Genomic DNA, 12561 nt, shown 5'->3' with positions numbered 1-12561 from the left:
CATCTTTCTTTCTCGCTGCTTTCATCGCTGCACCGTGAAAGCTGGGCAGAGGCAGTATGGGCCGCGAAGACATCACCAATATGTCCTTGCGTTCCTGCCCGGATGGGTGGGTGTATTAATGTCTGGACGGGAGCATCGAAACGGAAGAAGCTCGTTGCCACTGCTACCCGATATTGTGGTTGCGCTGCAGTGCCTGCATTGTCTGTCTTGTCGTTGTTATTTTGTTCTTCTTTGGGTCGCGCGTTCCAACACAACACACAAACGACATCGTCAGACGTATTCGAGGCAGCTGCAATGGCATGTTCTTCTACACTCGGCAGTCAGTAGCCCGGGAGAGAAAGATTCAACCGGAATACGTTTACACACGTACATCTCGTACAAGCAGAGTGGAGGTTTCCGGCGTTGATCGTTCTTTCTTTTATTGCCACATTTTATGAACCATCTCATTTTCTTCGCTGTCACTTAGCAGAGCGCAACCAGTGAATCACGTGTCCTAACGAGATGCACCGCGAAAAGGTGGAAATGTAAATAAAACACACCACAACTGCAGGGAAGCATAAGAAAAAAGTGAACTCCGCAGTGCATGCAAATTCGATGCGTTTCCTCCCTAGTTCCCTAATACAAAACTCCCAGTTAATCTAGACAACTGTCGTCTAAGCCGCACTGTCATTATGACAGTTCAATGTTCAATAGCCAAACACTCTTCTCGTGCCATGTTGGAGTTTTGTTTTTGCTAATTCGCGTCGCGGATAGCACCACAAACCTTACGGGAATGTGGAGTATCAGATCTTCTTCAGCTGATTGCACTTTTTTGCCACCACAAAACAAAGAACAGATCAGCCTTTTTTTTCACGCGCGCATGCACTTTGGTCGCGGTTCGTTCGCGTGATCTTTCCGTGCACGATCACGCACACCATGCAGCAAAACAGCGGATCCACACACGCAACACACACAAAGTCGCGGTCTTGATCATCATCAACTTCAGGTCTGTGGAAGAACACAAAAAAAAAACAACCATTGCGAGGGAATAAAGTTGATGGAAACCTTGTCAAAACCATCGGCCCAGAAAGCGCATCGTGCATCGGAGGGAATGAACTCGGCTAGAAGGATGCAATTTCTGTCCCGCCTCTGTCCGGTGCTACCAGCGTTTAACACACGCAGCTGATAGAGGGTCCTCGGCCAATCGAACCGGGAAAAAGACTTCGCAGCGTTGATGCGCTGATGATCGTTCTTCACCCCAAAAAAATGTTGCCATCCCCGTGTGTGTGTGTGTCGTTCTCGTCTTCACGCAGGCAGTGTGCCGCAGTGTGATGCAGTGCCACAGAAACGCTCACTTAATGGTAAAAGATCAACACATTTCGCCAGCCCGACAACCGCCGACCGTATGTATTCGCTCATCATTTCTTCTCTTTCACAGGGCGAACGCGCCCCGGTAGACAACAAGGTTGCTGTCATACATAAAGTATGAATTTTTAATGAAACAGAATTGCAATTTGGCATTTAAAATGACTCTGCGACTGAGTTTTCGTTTCACATTCGCAAAACATCCCGTACGCCTGGTGCGGGAACCGGTTGCCTGCAACAGTGCATACGTTTGGAGGGATTTGAATGTTTCCAACCCCTCCCCCCCCCCCCCCCCTTACATGTCGATGAGGTCTGTTCCTCTATGTATGTGGGGGGGGAGGAGGGAGCGAAGCATCACTTGTCACCGCGAGGAGTACCATCGTTGCACCGGAAATGCAACGACGACTGAATGAAATATGCCAGAGTTGACGCTCGTGCGTCCCTTCCCTCCCCTCCCCTTCCTCCCACCTGACTCGCGTTCTCACGGACCGAGACCGAGTCGAACCGAAATAAACGCGATCGCAGGCTTAACGGGACGACGATTAATTCCAGATTAATGACTGTTCGCTGTACTACGGTCCGTGTCAGCGTGGAACGGTCGGGTCGGAAAACGACATTCTTCGTTTAACGATCGAATAAAACTCTGCATCGATCCGGGCAATCAAATGGAATAGCAGATGAGAGAAGATGACGAACCGTGGCGGCCATTCAGACCCCCGTGTGCCCGCGTGGACACTGATAAAGTTGTCGAACGAGCTTGTACGCCGAGCGGCAGAGCAAACGGGATGAGCATATATCAAATATACATCCGTTCTTGTGCTTGTTAATTAGATCCACGGGTTATAAAAAAACCCCCCTCGCGAGAGAACATCAAATGTCAAATTAAAAATGGAACACGGTTTATCTCGCTATCGTTACAACTGTTTTCTGGGGATGTGTTTACCCGCGAACTGCATGCATCTTTAATGCGCGTGGCATCATGTCAAGGTGTACGTAATCGGTTTGTCTCGGCGATTTAAATTTTATCGATTTTTCGTACGTTTTTATTCGCTGTACATCACACATTACTAGCGCTACACTTAACTGCACTCGTCGAGGAAAATATTTGCGAAGTAAATTTTTAATGCAAACAGTAAAACCACTCGGTAACAACAGTATTGCTGTTCTTTCGCCTCATATGTCAACAAATTGTATTGATTGACTTTTGCAAATATGCACCTTCGGTACAGAGATTTTGTCAATATTTCCTGCCAGTGCAGTTAACAAACAGTGTCGCAGAATGCAATTGTGCATTGAAAGAAGAAAAGCAATGACACACGGACAAAATAAATATGTCAATTCTACACTCCGAAATGCTTATCATTTCACGGGCACAGGTGTGAGGGACAGATAATTTGTAAAACACACTTTTCAAACACCTTCAGTCTCTCTCCGCTCTCTCCATCCCTCCATTCGTCCCGAAAAACCCATCATTTATCCATCAATGTTCTAATGAGTTTCACAATGTCCAGCTCGTCTCTCCTAATCGTTTCCGATTCGGTGGGAGTTTGTGTGTACGCATTAAAAGTGTACAAATTAAAAGATCACTTCCGCCGGCGTGTGGACACCACGGAAACCATTTCGTTACCCCGCCTTCGCTGGAACGCCCCTCACTTACTTAATCAATTTCCAACCACTCAAACTCATATGGTAAGCCGATGGGTGTAGCATTAAAATAAAAAAGAAAAAACCTTCCAACTAAGCGCACCCAAATGTCCAAAAACACCGAACAAAAAAATTAAAATACACAACCGTACACGTACGACGACTTGCGGCGTCTCCCTTCCCTCTGCACGGGGGGGGGGGGGGGGTGCTATTTTCTGATTATAATGTGTATAATAAAATGTGCTTGCGGTAGCGATCGGATGATCAGATTGTGGTGCAGCCACACGCGCTCTAATGGGATAATAACGGGGACCCTTTGCACTGCTGCCCGCGTGTGTAGTGGGCCCTGAAGCCACCGTCACCCTCAACTGTTTTTTTTTTGTTTGTCTCGCAGGACAAATTGCGGTGGCTTGTCTGTGTTTCTTTTTTGGTTTGTCTCTCCTGTTCCGTTCTCCAGAAGGTCCTTTCCCGTCCATTTCCTGCTTAGCCAGGCAGCCACCCACAACGGGCTAGCAGCAGCAGCAGCAGGCTACTTATCGAGCATAATTATCCCTTTCGCACCCGAAAAATAAACGAAACGGAGGACTCCTGAATAAATGGGGGGAGGCGAGAAACGCACTAAACAATCAATATTCAACCAGGAAGGAACTGACACACTTTGGACCCTTGCTGCTACATAGGATGCGGTATAGGAGTTGAGGAACAAAAAAGCCACAAATGCGAACTATCTGATGTGTGACAGCATTCTGGTGGAACGATGTCTGGAAGGCTTTTTTCACTGCATGTTTAATAATTCAGTTTTATACACACACACACACACTTCAACCATCTGTACCTTTTTGAAGCAGAATTGGACGAAAAACGATCTGATCGTACCCTGCTCAACCATTGATAAGATGGTGTAAGATCGATTTTCATAAATTCTTCTTTGGATGTATCCTCAATCGTCGATTCATGTTGCAAAGCACCTAAGAGAATCCTGCGAAACTGCAACAAAACCATCACAAAAGCACCGGATAAACCGATACGGAACTATAATTAAGCTTAATAGATTGATCACAGCTTTAAATTTATAGTTCACGGTGCTTCACATCGTTTTCATTAGCAGCCAGCCTATTATCCCTGCGTATCCATCACTGGGCACACTCATGCACTCACGTAAACACTCAAAACGAGCGCATCCGTGTGTCTCCCCGCACCCAAAACGCACTCCAAAACTCGTGCAAACTCTTACGAGCGCCGATCTCCTGAATTGGTCGAATGAATGGGGAGCTAAAGGGAGAGAAGGATCGCCTAATTTAATAGGTATTATTACGAAATTTTATAATCATCATAATTAGCTAGCGTGTTGCACATTTGTTATGACGATTTCCGAACCTTACGGACGCATTTCAATCCTTATGCCGCAAAAAGTGGTCTACCACCATCCACAAAAAACGCTTACGCGCCGTTTTGATCCGTCCGAAATCTAATCGGACGCATCCTTGATCGTCGTTTATCGCTGCCCACTTCAAGTTACCGCCTTCCCTGCAAATCATAACTTAATTCTGCACCTCTCTCTTGCTACAACAAATCGCAAACTTGGATTAGAGCGCGAGGGATACCGTTTAGCTTTTAGCAGCAGAAGGACCGCCTGTATGGGAAGATGCAGCACATTGAAGCGAAACAATAAAACACAATCGCTTCCCCAAACGCTATAATTTTCCTGCAAAATGTTTACAATCGAGATAAAACCAGTAATTATGCGTGTTTTCTTAAATGTTCACCCGTCGGAGGATCTCGCTCGCCAAAAGAAAGGCCTCGGTGAAGAGGGAGCTCTACTCGCCCCAAACATTTTCCCCGTTGCCGAGCCTGCTCTCGCGATGGTCACGAGCGAGGCACTCGGAACTCGGAATGATTTATCGCTTTTTAATGTATTAACACGCCGGGCGAATGTGACGAACGTCCCAAAGTCGTCGTCCCATGTGGGCAGTATTTTTTTTTTTAAATGCAGAATCCATCCATCCATCCTAGCAATTTGTTCGCTCGTCCGTGAGGGACCCTTCGGGAGGGCTTCGCGCCTCATCTTCAGCGGCACGCTCACAATGCGCACCAAAGTGTGAAAAGAAAGGATCCTCCTTTAGCTCGCGCGACGGATGGCCACCGTCTCCGGTACGTGTGCGTTTATGTTTTATCGGTTAATTTCGATCCGAGCCGGAGCCGGCATCCGTAGCGAATCGATCTTGATCTAGAGATATTACGCCGGAATGCTTCTCCGGCGCAAGTGTATGAGAGGAGTTCTTTGTTTATTTTGCAGTCAATTTGCACCGTTTCCTGCTCGGTGCGCGGAAGCGAACTTCACACTTTGTTAGCGTCGGGAAAGGGCGTGAGGATGTGATTACTGGAATTTCAAGCCATATCGACACGAGTGCGTGAATGTGTCTCCGGTCCAAACGTGCTGGAAGCTTGTGTCTTGTAGGCAAAGGATTGTACGACGAGTCTGTGCTACTTACCCGTAGATAGCTTCTTTATCTCGCTTGTGTATGTCGGGCTGCACTGCGCCCATGTGACTGGAGGCCGGTGAAACATGACTAGAGGTGCCGTGATAACCGTGCATGCCGACCGAGGCAGCGGCGGCCGCATGGTTCAGGTGCGGGGAGTGGTGTGGTGGTAGGCCGGACAGCGCCGGAGGTCTGTGGCCGGCATGTGGGTCATACATTCCGGCGGCACTCGCGTCCATCCCGTAGCCGTGCAGGCCATCTTCGTACTGTAATGGAAAGGAAAGGACAGAAGAAAAAAAAACGTTAAATATCATCGTTTGTTGAGGGTGGTAATAAAATATGAGCCTCCCCGAAGGAATCGGCACTTCTTCATTTGCAAAACTCTGTTTGTGGTGCTGTCGTTTGGACGTAGGGAGAAAGATTTGATCGTAAAGGTGTGCGGTACGGTTGCGTGCTGTACCGGGGGGTTAGGATGATCCTATTAAATCTCCGCTCAAGTCATTATCCTCCTCTACAACCGTTCGCCAACGCTGACCCTTGCGCTATTCAAAAAGTCAAGTCAAGTGAGAACGAGTGAGAGACTAAGAAAAACGGTTCGTCAACAGTGATTTCTGAATCCATCAAAACCTAGTCGTCAGTCACCCTTTTTTGCTAGCCGTTCTTGTCCAGCGCAGTGAGATTGTTACGACCGCACGAACTAGACCAAGCGTTCCAGGGTTAGTTTTTCGGGCCATAAAAAAGCGTTAACCTTCTATACGTGAGTGACGAGAGCCCGTGTCGAGAGTGGTGAAGATCTTGCATTTGATGGCCAAATACGACGGCGATGATGATGATGATGATGAAGAGGATAATGATGTTCCATCAACAATAGATCAGCCAGGAGGGCATCTTCACAATTTGTGAAGCAATAAAAGTGTCCGTTTTATCCCGCGTGGTGTCTAGGTGCGTGTGTGTGTGTGTGTGTTTCGTTTCTCCGATTCCGAACATTCCAAACACGTGACGTAAGAGAGTGACTTCACGCAATCCACTCACTCACCTCAAAGAGAGTTCGAGCTGCGAACTCCAATTACCACCAAAACGGACCCTCATTATCCGAGTCTTCATCCGCGCCGCGCCCCAATAAATACAATGGTCGCTTATGAGAGGCAGCATGATGAATACTGTCCCCTCGCCTTCCCTCTGCCTCGCTCGCTCCTATAATCAATCGAATCGCAGTAGCGGCTTTTCGCAAAATTAATATGTATGAACCGTTTTTCACATGCTTACAACCCATTTTTGCCCCCGCGTAGGGCAAAAGGAAGAACGGTTGTTACGTGTGTTTACTACCGAAACCGCAGATTCAGTTTCGTTTTCAGGGGAGACCCGGCGGGAGAATCTTTTGTACTACTTGCACGCCGTACAAGACTGCCGGCGATGATCCCGACAATGATGACAATGTTGATGGTGGCGTTGATGGTATGTCGGTCGTGTTGGCCCATGCACACGCAACGCGTTTTCAATTTGTGTTCCGAAACGTGCAAGGATTTTACAATTGCGCTCATCCTGCCCACAGAGGAGAACCCCTCAGTTTTGGCCAGGATCAGCATCCTTGCTTTCCGTATACTTCCGATGCGCGCAGATGTGTCGTTTGAATATTTGTCATTTTTCTATCCGTTTTTTTTCGTGCTGTTGTGTGAAGTTCCTTTTAAATAAAAAATTGCTTTCTCGCCCTTCTGCATCCTTCCGGCAGTGCACGTAGCATCCAAAGCAGGATAACAAAATTGTGCTGTCGTAAGAGGTTTTATGCGATCCGTTCGCTTGTACACCCCCCTGCCATCATCTCACGCGGGAATCGATTTAGTTTCCATTTTTCCCATTATTCTGCTTCCCCATCGAATGGAAGGGTGGAGCCATAATTGAAAAACATTCATTTTATGTTTTTCGGTCCAATTCCCCACCGCATCGTTAAGCGCGAAGGGAGGAAAAATGGACGGGTTTTTCCCTCCTCCGGCGATACGTTGACTACCGGTGGAAAACGCACCGCCGCACCGCAAAAAGGAATGATAAAGACGGTGTATAAGACAAGTGTTGATCATCATTCGGGATACTCCATTTTCCATTCGTTTTTTCCCCGTTTGGCTGAAAACACCAAGCGTGCGCGCGCGTACTCAAGCAAGACAACAAACCGGCGAACCAGGTACGGCACTCCAGGTTAGGCCTGGACGGTTTCGCACTCGCTTTCTGGAATTTTTTTTTTGCTTCTTCTTCCCTCCCGAGAGACCGCTGTAAACCCCTTTCTTTATTTCTGGCCTTTTTCCGGCCAAAAATCTGAATCAGTTCGCGAACCGTGTGGCGGCCATAAAAAGCCATTCGATGCTCTGAACCGCGTAATGGGCAAAAGATGCTACCGTTGCCTGGTGTTGCATATCATATCTCCCGGCGGTATTGTTGTGCAATTTTGTGTTTGCCAAAAAAAAAAAAACGGTTCCCTGCCGTGTCGCTGTACCAGCTAAACCCAGCCCATAACAGCCGCACAGCCAATCGGTTGTAGAATTGGCCTCCGACGGGGTTTTAAGGCGCTCTCCGGCAGGCAGACATCCTGGATCGTGCGGTGATTGTTCGTCGCGCGAAGGGTTGAAAGATTGCTGTATTATCTGGGTTTTCGTTTTTCGCCCTTTTATCCTTGCCATATGCAGCAGGAATTCTTGCAGAGGAACGTTTTGATTACATATACACAAAAAAAAACGACCGAAAACACGCATTACCAAATCCCAGCCTCGGGGTTAGAATCCGAAAGGGAAATGAATTGCGGGAAACAACAAAACGGGAGAGAAATCAGGACTACGAGTCGAAACGGCCTCAGACATCCATTTCACATGCAGATGCCGAAAGCGAACAGGGGACGGTCGGCGGATGCTGCAAATCCGTGTTCCGGAAATGCTAAACTTCTGGCACGGGAAGCGAACCGCCGCTTCTCGAATGGTGTGTGAGCAATGGCGAAGATCGAAACGTGTCCTAGAACTCGAGAGGATAGCATCCGCTTCCAACAATGGTACACGCATGGCTGTGTGTGTGTGTGCAAGTATTTTCTATAAACAAATTCATTTCACCGCAGATGATGCTCTCTCTCTCTCTCGACCAGCACGACGATCACGTCTTTCCCGCTAAACGCCATCTTTAGCCAAGCTGCTGTTTCCGGCCATTGTTTACATAGCCGTAACATACACACGCTACTTGAGCGAGCGAAAATGGTACGATTAGCGTGCATTTAAGAAAAGATAAATACGTGTTTTAATGATTACTGTAGAAAGAAATCTATTTCATGTGATAAACCATCCGCCCCGAAGCCATAAGCTGTGTACTTCATCGATCTTCTTTTTTTTTTTCGCCATCCAACAACAAAATCCACTCGAAGCAGACCAACACACATGGATGAACCAGCGAACTCGATTAAAATTGATGGTGGGAACAGTTTTTCGAACCGGTACTGTCTGTCCCCCATACTTCATCGTCTGAAGCAACCGATTGGCAACACAACAAATTTAAACAACTCCTCTACATCTATTTACCAGAAACAAAACAAAACAAAAAAAAAAGGGAACGAAAACGCTTTTGCCCATTAGCTATGCAAAAAATGCGATACACCCCACAAATCTTCCACAAGGATCCACACGGCCAAAGGTCCCCGATGCTTCTCGGAAACATTCCTGCCGAGCAGCAGCGCAAGAATTCAACCAGAATTCAACCCGGTCTGCTCACGGTGCGCTAGGGTCTCGTTTGGAGCGAACGGCGGTGAAGATATTTTTGGGAGCGCGTTTTCGGAAACGATGATTGATTATGTTCTGGTAGATTTTGACACCAGGATTTTCGCCCCGAGGAAATAATCAAGGAAACGTGAGACGGGGTCCCGAAGCATGAGAAGCATGAGGGCGAGATGAGGGTGAGCGAGAAGAGGAAGCAGTAGAAGAAGAGGGCAAATGACCGAACCGCAGACAACAGATGACAAGATGCAGAAGAGATATTGGGATTTTTGGCTCAAAACCCCTGTGTGCCATGTTGTTTTCTGTTGGTCCCGGCGGTTGGCTTCGAGGATCGTTGTGGATGCAGTTGAGAATGGTTGCTCTCTCTGTGTGTGTGTGTGTGTATGTTTTTCTCCCGTATCGCACATTCATCGTATCGCACTTCGCTGTCGCCACGGATCGTTGTCGCGTTCGGGGTGCAGGGTGTCATCGCGACACAAAACCTTCACCCGGTCCACCAACCAACATGTGCAACGCCGATCGCATCCGGTCCCCGGGACGACCCGTTCGCTACGGTACGCTGACAGACCGGAGTGTAATAATCATCATCATGCACAGGGTCGCTGTGTCGCTGTGGGTGCACCGAACAAGAATCTTCGAAACCCCATTGCCAGGCGATATCTGGGCAAGATCACCGGGCGATGATCTGGCCGGGTGACAGTGACGATGCAGGACGACGAAAACACAACACATGCGATACCGCATTGCGATGTTACTTGACACTCTCGGATGTCTCCCGGGAGAGAGTAAGTCATTTTTCAAGCCAGCTTAAAACCCCCGGCACAACGAGGATCCTGCCGTACGTGCGTGAGACCGTTTGACAGGCCTCTGCTGCATATCGGGACTATCGTATGTTCTGTTTGCCAAGCGAAGTCGTCGGTGGCATAGGGTGTGGGGTAAATCTCATGTTTTTCGTAGAGCATAAGCTTCACACAAAGACGACATAACTAATTTTCCAATACCCGTTCCATCGTCCCACGGCACACATACTTTTGGGATGCTTACGGTGAAGAGTTGCCCCGCATTTCAAACAACAAAAAAAGGGTACAGGAAAGATTGAATGTGGCCAACGAAATGTTTACCGTACAAATGAACTGTTGCCGGACGAGAGCGGTCCCGTCCCGAAGGACCTGATGTAGACAACATCTCCGCACACGAAAAGGAACAGCGTTTCAGGTCATTTGCTCATTTGACCGATTAAAAGGGGGTAAGGCGAACTTCGAAACGGTTCGCACACAAGAAGTGTGCAAGTGGAGGCGACGCACACACGCGAGCAGATACTTCCTACGCTCGTCACGCCATCACAAACCAACGCCAAACTCCATTACCGTTTTTCGACGGCCCTCTACGGGCTGTCGGTGTATGATATCGCTTTCAAAACATACACACATTGCCCGTACGGGAATCAAAGGGTTTTAAGCGGCTGTGGCTCGACTCGACAGTGAATAGTCGAGTAATTGATATTAATACACAACCCCGGGGGCGGCCACCCTCATCCGAACGGAAATTTCTGATCCCTTTGACCTTTTTTCCACCACTCAGTCAACAGAGCGAAAGTCATCAGTGGCTAGTCAGCATGTAAGGATAAGACCGCATTGACGTGATAAGAAACATTCGATCCCTTTTTTTTTGTACCCTGCCCGGTATCTGTATCAATTAGGACAGCGCCGTCGGGTGGGCAAACTGCTGGCAGCCGTCGTCCATTTGCATAAAATTAGGACACGCTCTGGAAGGAAGATTTTCCAAATACACGCACACACCCAAACCAATCTCTGTGGTGCGGAGCATAAACACTGTCGTAGGGAGGAAAACCAAAATCACTACCATCTCCAAAGCCCCCGTCCGGACAAGACAAACATTAACATGCATATTATCTGAACGCAGTGACAACGATGCGGCTACTTTTTTTTTCTTCTTTCTCTCTTGAGGACTCCAGGCTTTCCAGGGTAAGAAGTTTTCCAATTTTCAACCAATCAACCGACACATCGGAATGGCCAATTATGTGGAGGTTTTCCACCACATTTCCGACCCCAATGCTCGTACGAAGAAGCGCAGAGGAACAGTCAGAGTTGATATGGTGATTCTCTTTTTGGAGAACCTCACCTAGAGACCTTCGCCGCTCGCCGTCGTGCGAATTGAAATGTTTTCCTTTACTGCTTTTGTATGTGTCGCTTACGAGCCACACAAGTATCATCCTCTTCGGTGAAGTGAGTGTTTTATGTTGCTGCACTTTGGTAGGGGAGCCGAGATTTTGGTAAAGGAAGCAACAGAATAGATTCCTCGCGCACCGATGCTACCTTGCGTGAGGACCACTTAAAAAAAAACGGTGCCCACATGTGAATGGGGGCTTTTCCGGAATCGTTTCCCTCTTAACATAAAGTACCATATAGTTTGAAGATGTTTCTTTTTTTGAGGCCTTTTTTATCCAGAGCACCTCTGAAGTCTTACCGGATCGTGCATCTTTTTCGATCGGCACGATCGTTTAGCGGTTTGGGTAGCGGGCAAGAGCATAGTGGATCGATTACGACCTATGAAAGATTCCGTGGAATTGTGTGAGTGTTTCGTTACCGACTGTGAAGCACTCTTGAGCATATCGAAACTCGGCTAAGAACCGGCATGTGGAGTGTACTCTGTTAGTGTGCGTTTGTGTGCGTGTGTGTGTGTGTGTGTGTAGAGTCTTTTAAAAAGCTCTAATTGATTTCCAAGCACGCCATGTTCCTTTTCCCTTCTCATCTTACCCCCTTGAATACTGTAAGAGCACACAGGGGGGGGGTTTTGCTTTTGTTGCCCGTTGATCACCATTTCCAAAGGTAAGGGGGCTGAAAGAAACCTTCCCTCTCTTCTGTCCCTCTGGTCATGCTCGATTGACCGCTCGATTAAATGCACACGAACATTGTTGCCGCATCTTTCCGCGCGTTTGTGTGTGTATGTGCATCGTCCAAACCGCTTGATCGCAGTGATCGTCGGATCAGGATCAGGTTTAAGTGGTGATCGTGCGCAAATTCCCGCAGTCAACTCGATTTTGGGGGGTGGTGTGAAAATGGAGCGGTGAATGGGAGAAGGAGGGGGGAAATGATTTTTACAAATCATGAACACCTTTTTCCCGCCCACACACACACACACATACACACGCGTTGAGCCTCCGCAAACAAAATTCCATTGGTCATGGTGTGTGCGCGCGCACTCGGAAGAGAATGTAAAGCCCTTGGTTCGATGCGCCTTTTCACCGGAGTCAAACCGGCATGTCACGGACGCCCTCCCCTTTCCAACAACAGAAAAAGAACCTTCCACTTTGTCCTCTTCCCCCCTCCCCT

The 12561-nt window shown here is 47.9% G+C and overlaps 2 protein-coding genes across 3 annotated transcripts in view; both read right to left on the bottom strand.

Annotated features, from left to right (window-relative positions):
- The window catches only part of LOC126558244 (isocitrate dehydrogenase [NAD] subunit gamma, mitochondrial), a 517410-nt gene that overhangs the window by 190980 nt on the left and 313869 nt on the right, over window positions 1-12561 (bottom strand). The gene's annotated exons all lie outside the window — the stretch shown is intronic.
- LOC126558836 (homeobox protein homothorax) overlaps window positions 1-12561 on the bottom strand; it is a 58723-nt gene that overhangs the window by 30055 nt on the left and 16107 nt on the right. The window contains exon 2 of the mRNA XM_050214911.1: window positions 5481-5734. Coding sequence (XP_050070868.1) covers window positions 5481-5734 — 254 coding nt within the window. The remainder of the gene's footprint in view (window positions 1-5480; window positions 5735-12561) is intronic.

The sequence above is a fragment of the Anopheles maculipalpis genome, chromosome 2RL (assembly GCF_943734695.1).
Source record: "Anopheles maculipalpis chromosome 2RL, idAnoMacuDA_375_x, whole genome shotgun sequence".
Classification (NCBI taxonomy): Eukaryota; Metazoa; Arthropoda; class Insecta; order Diptera; family Culicidae; genus Anopheles; species Anopheles maculipalpis.
Note: the sequence above shows the minus strand (reverse complement) of the source record. Positions and strands in the feature narration are given on the sequence as shown.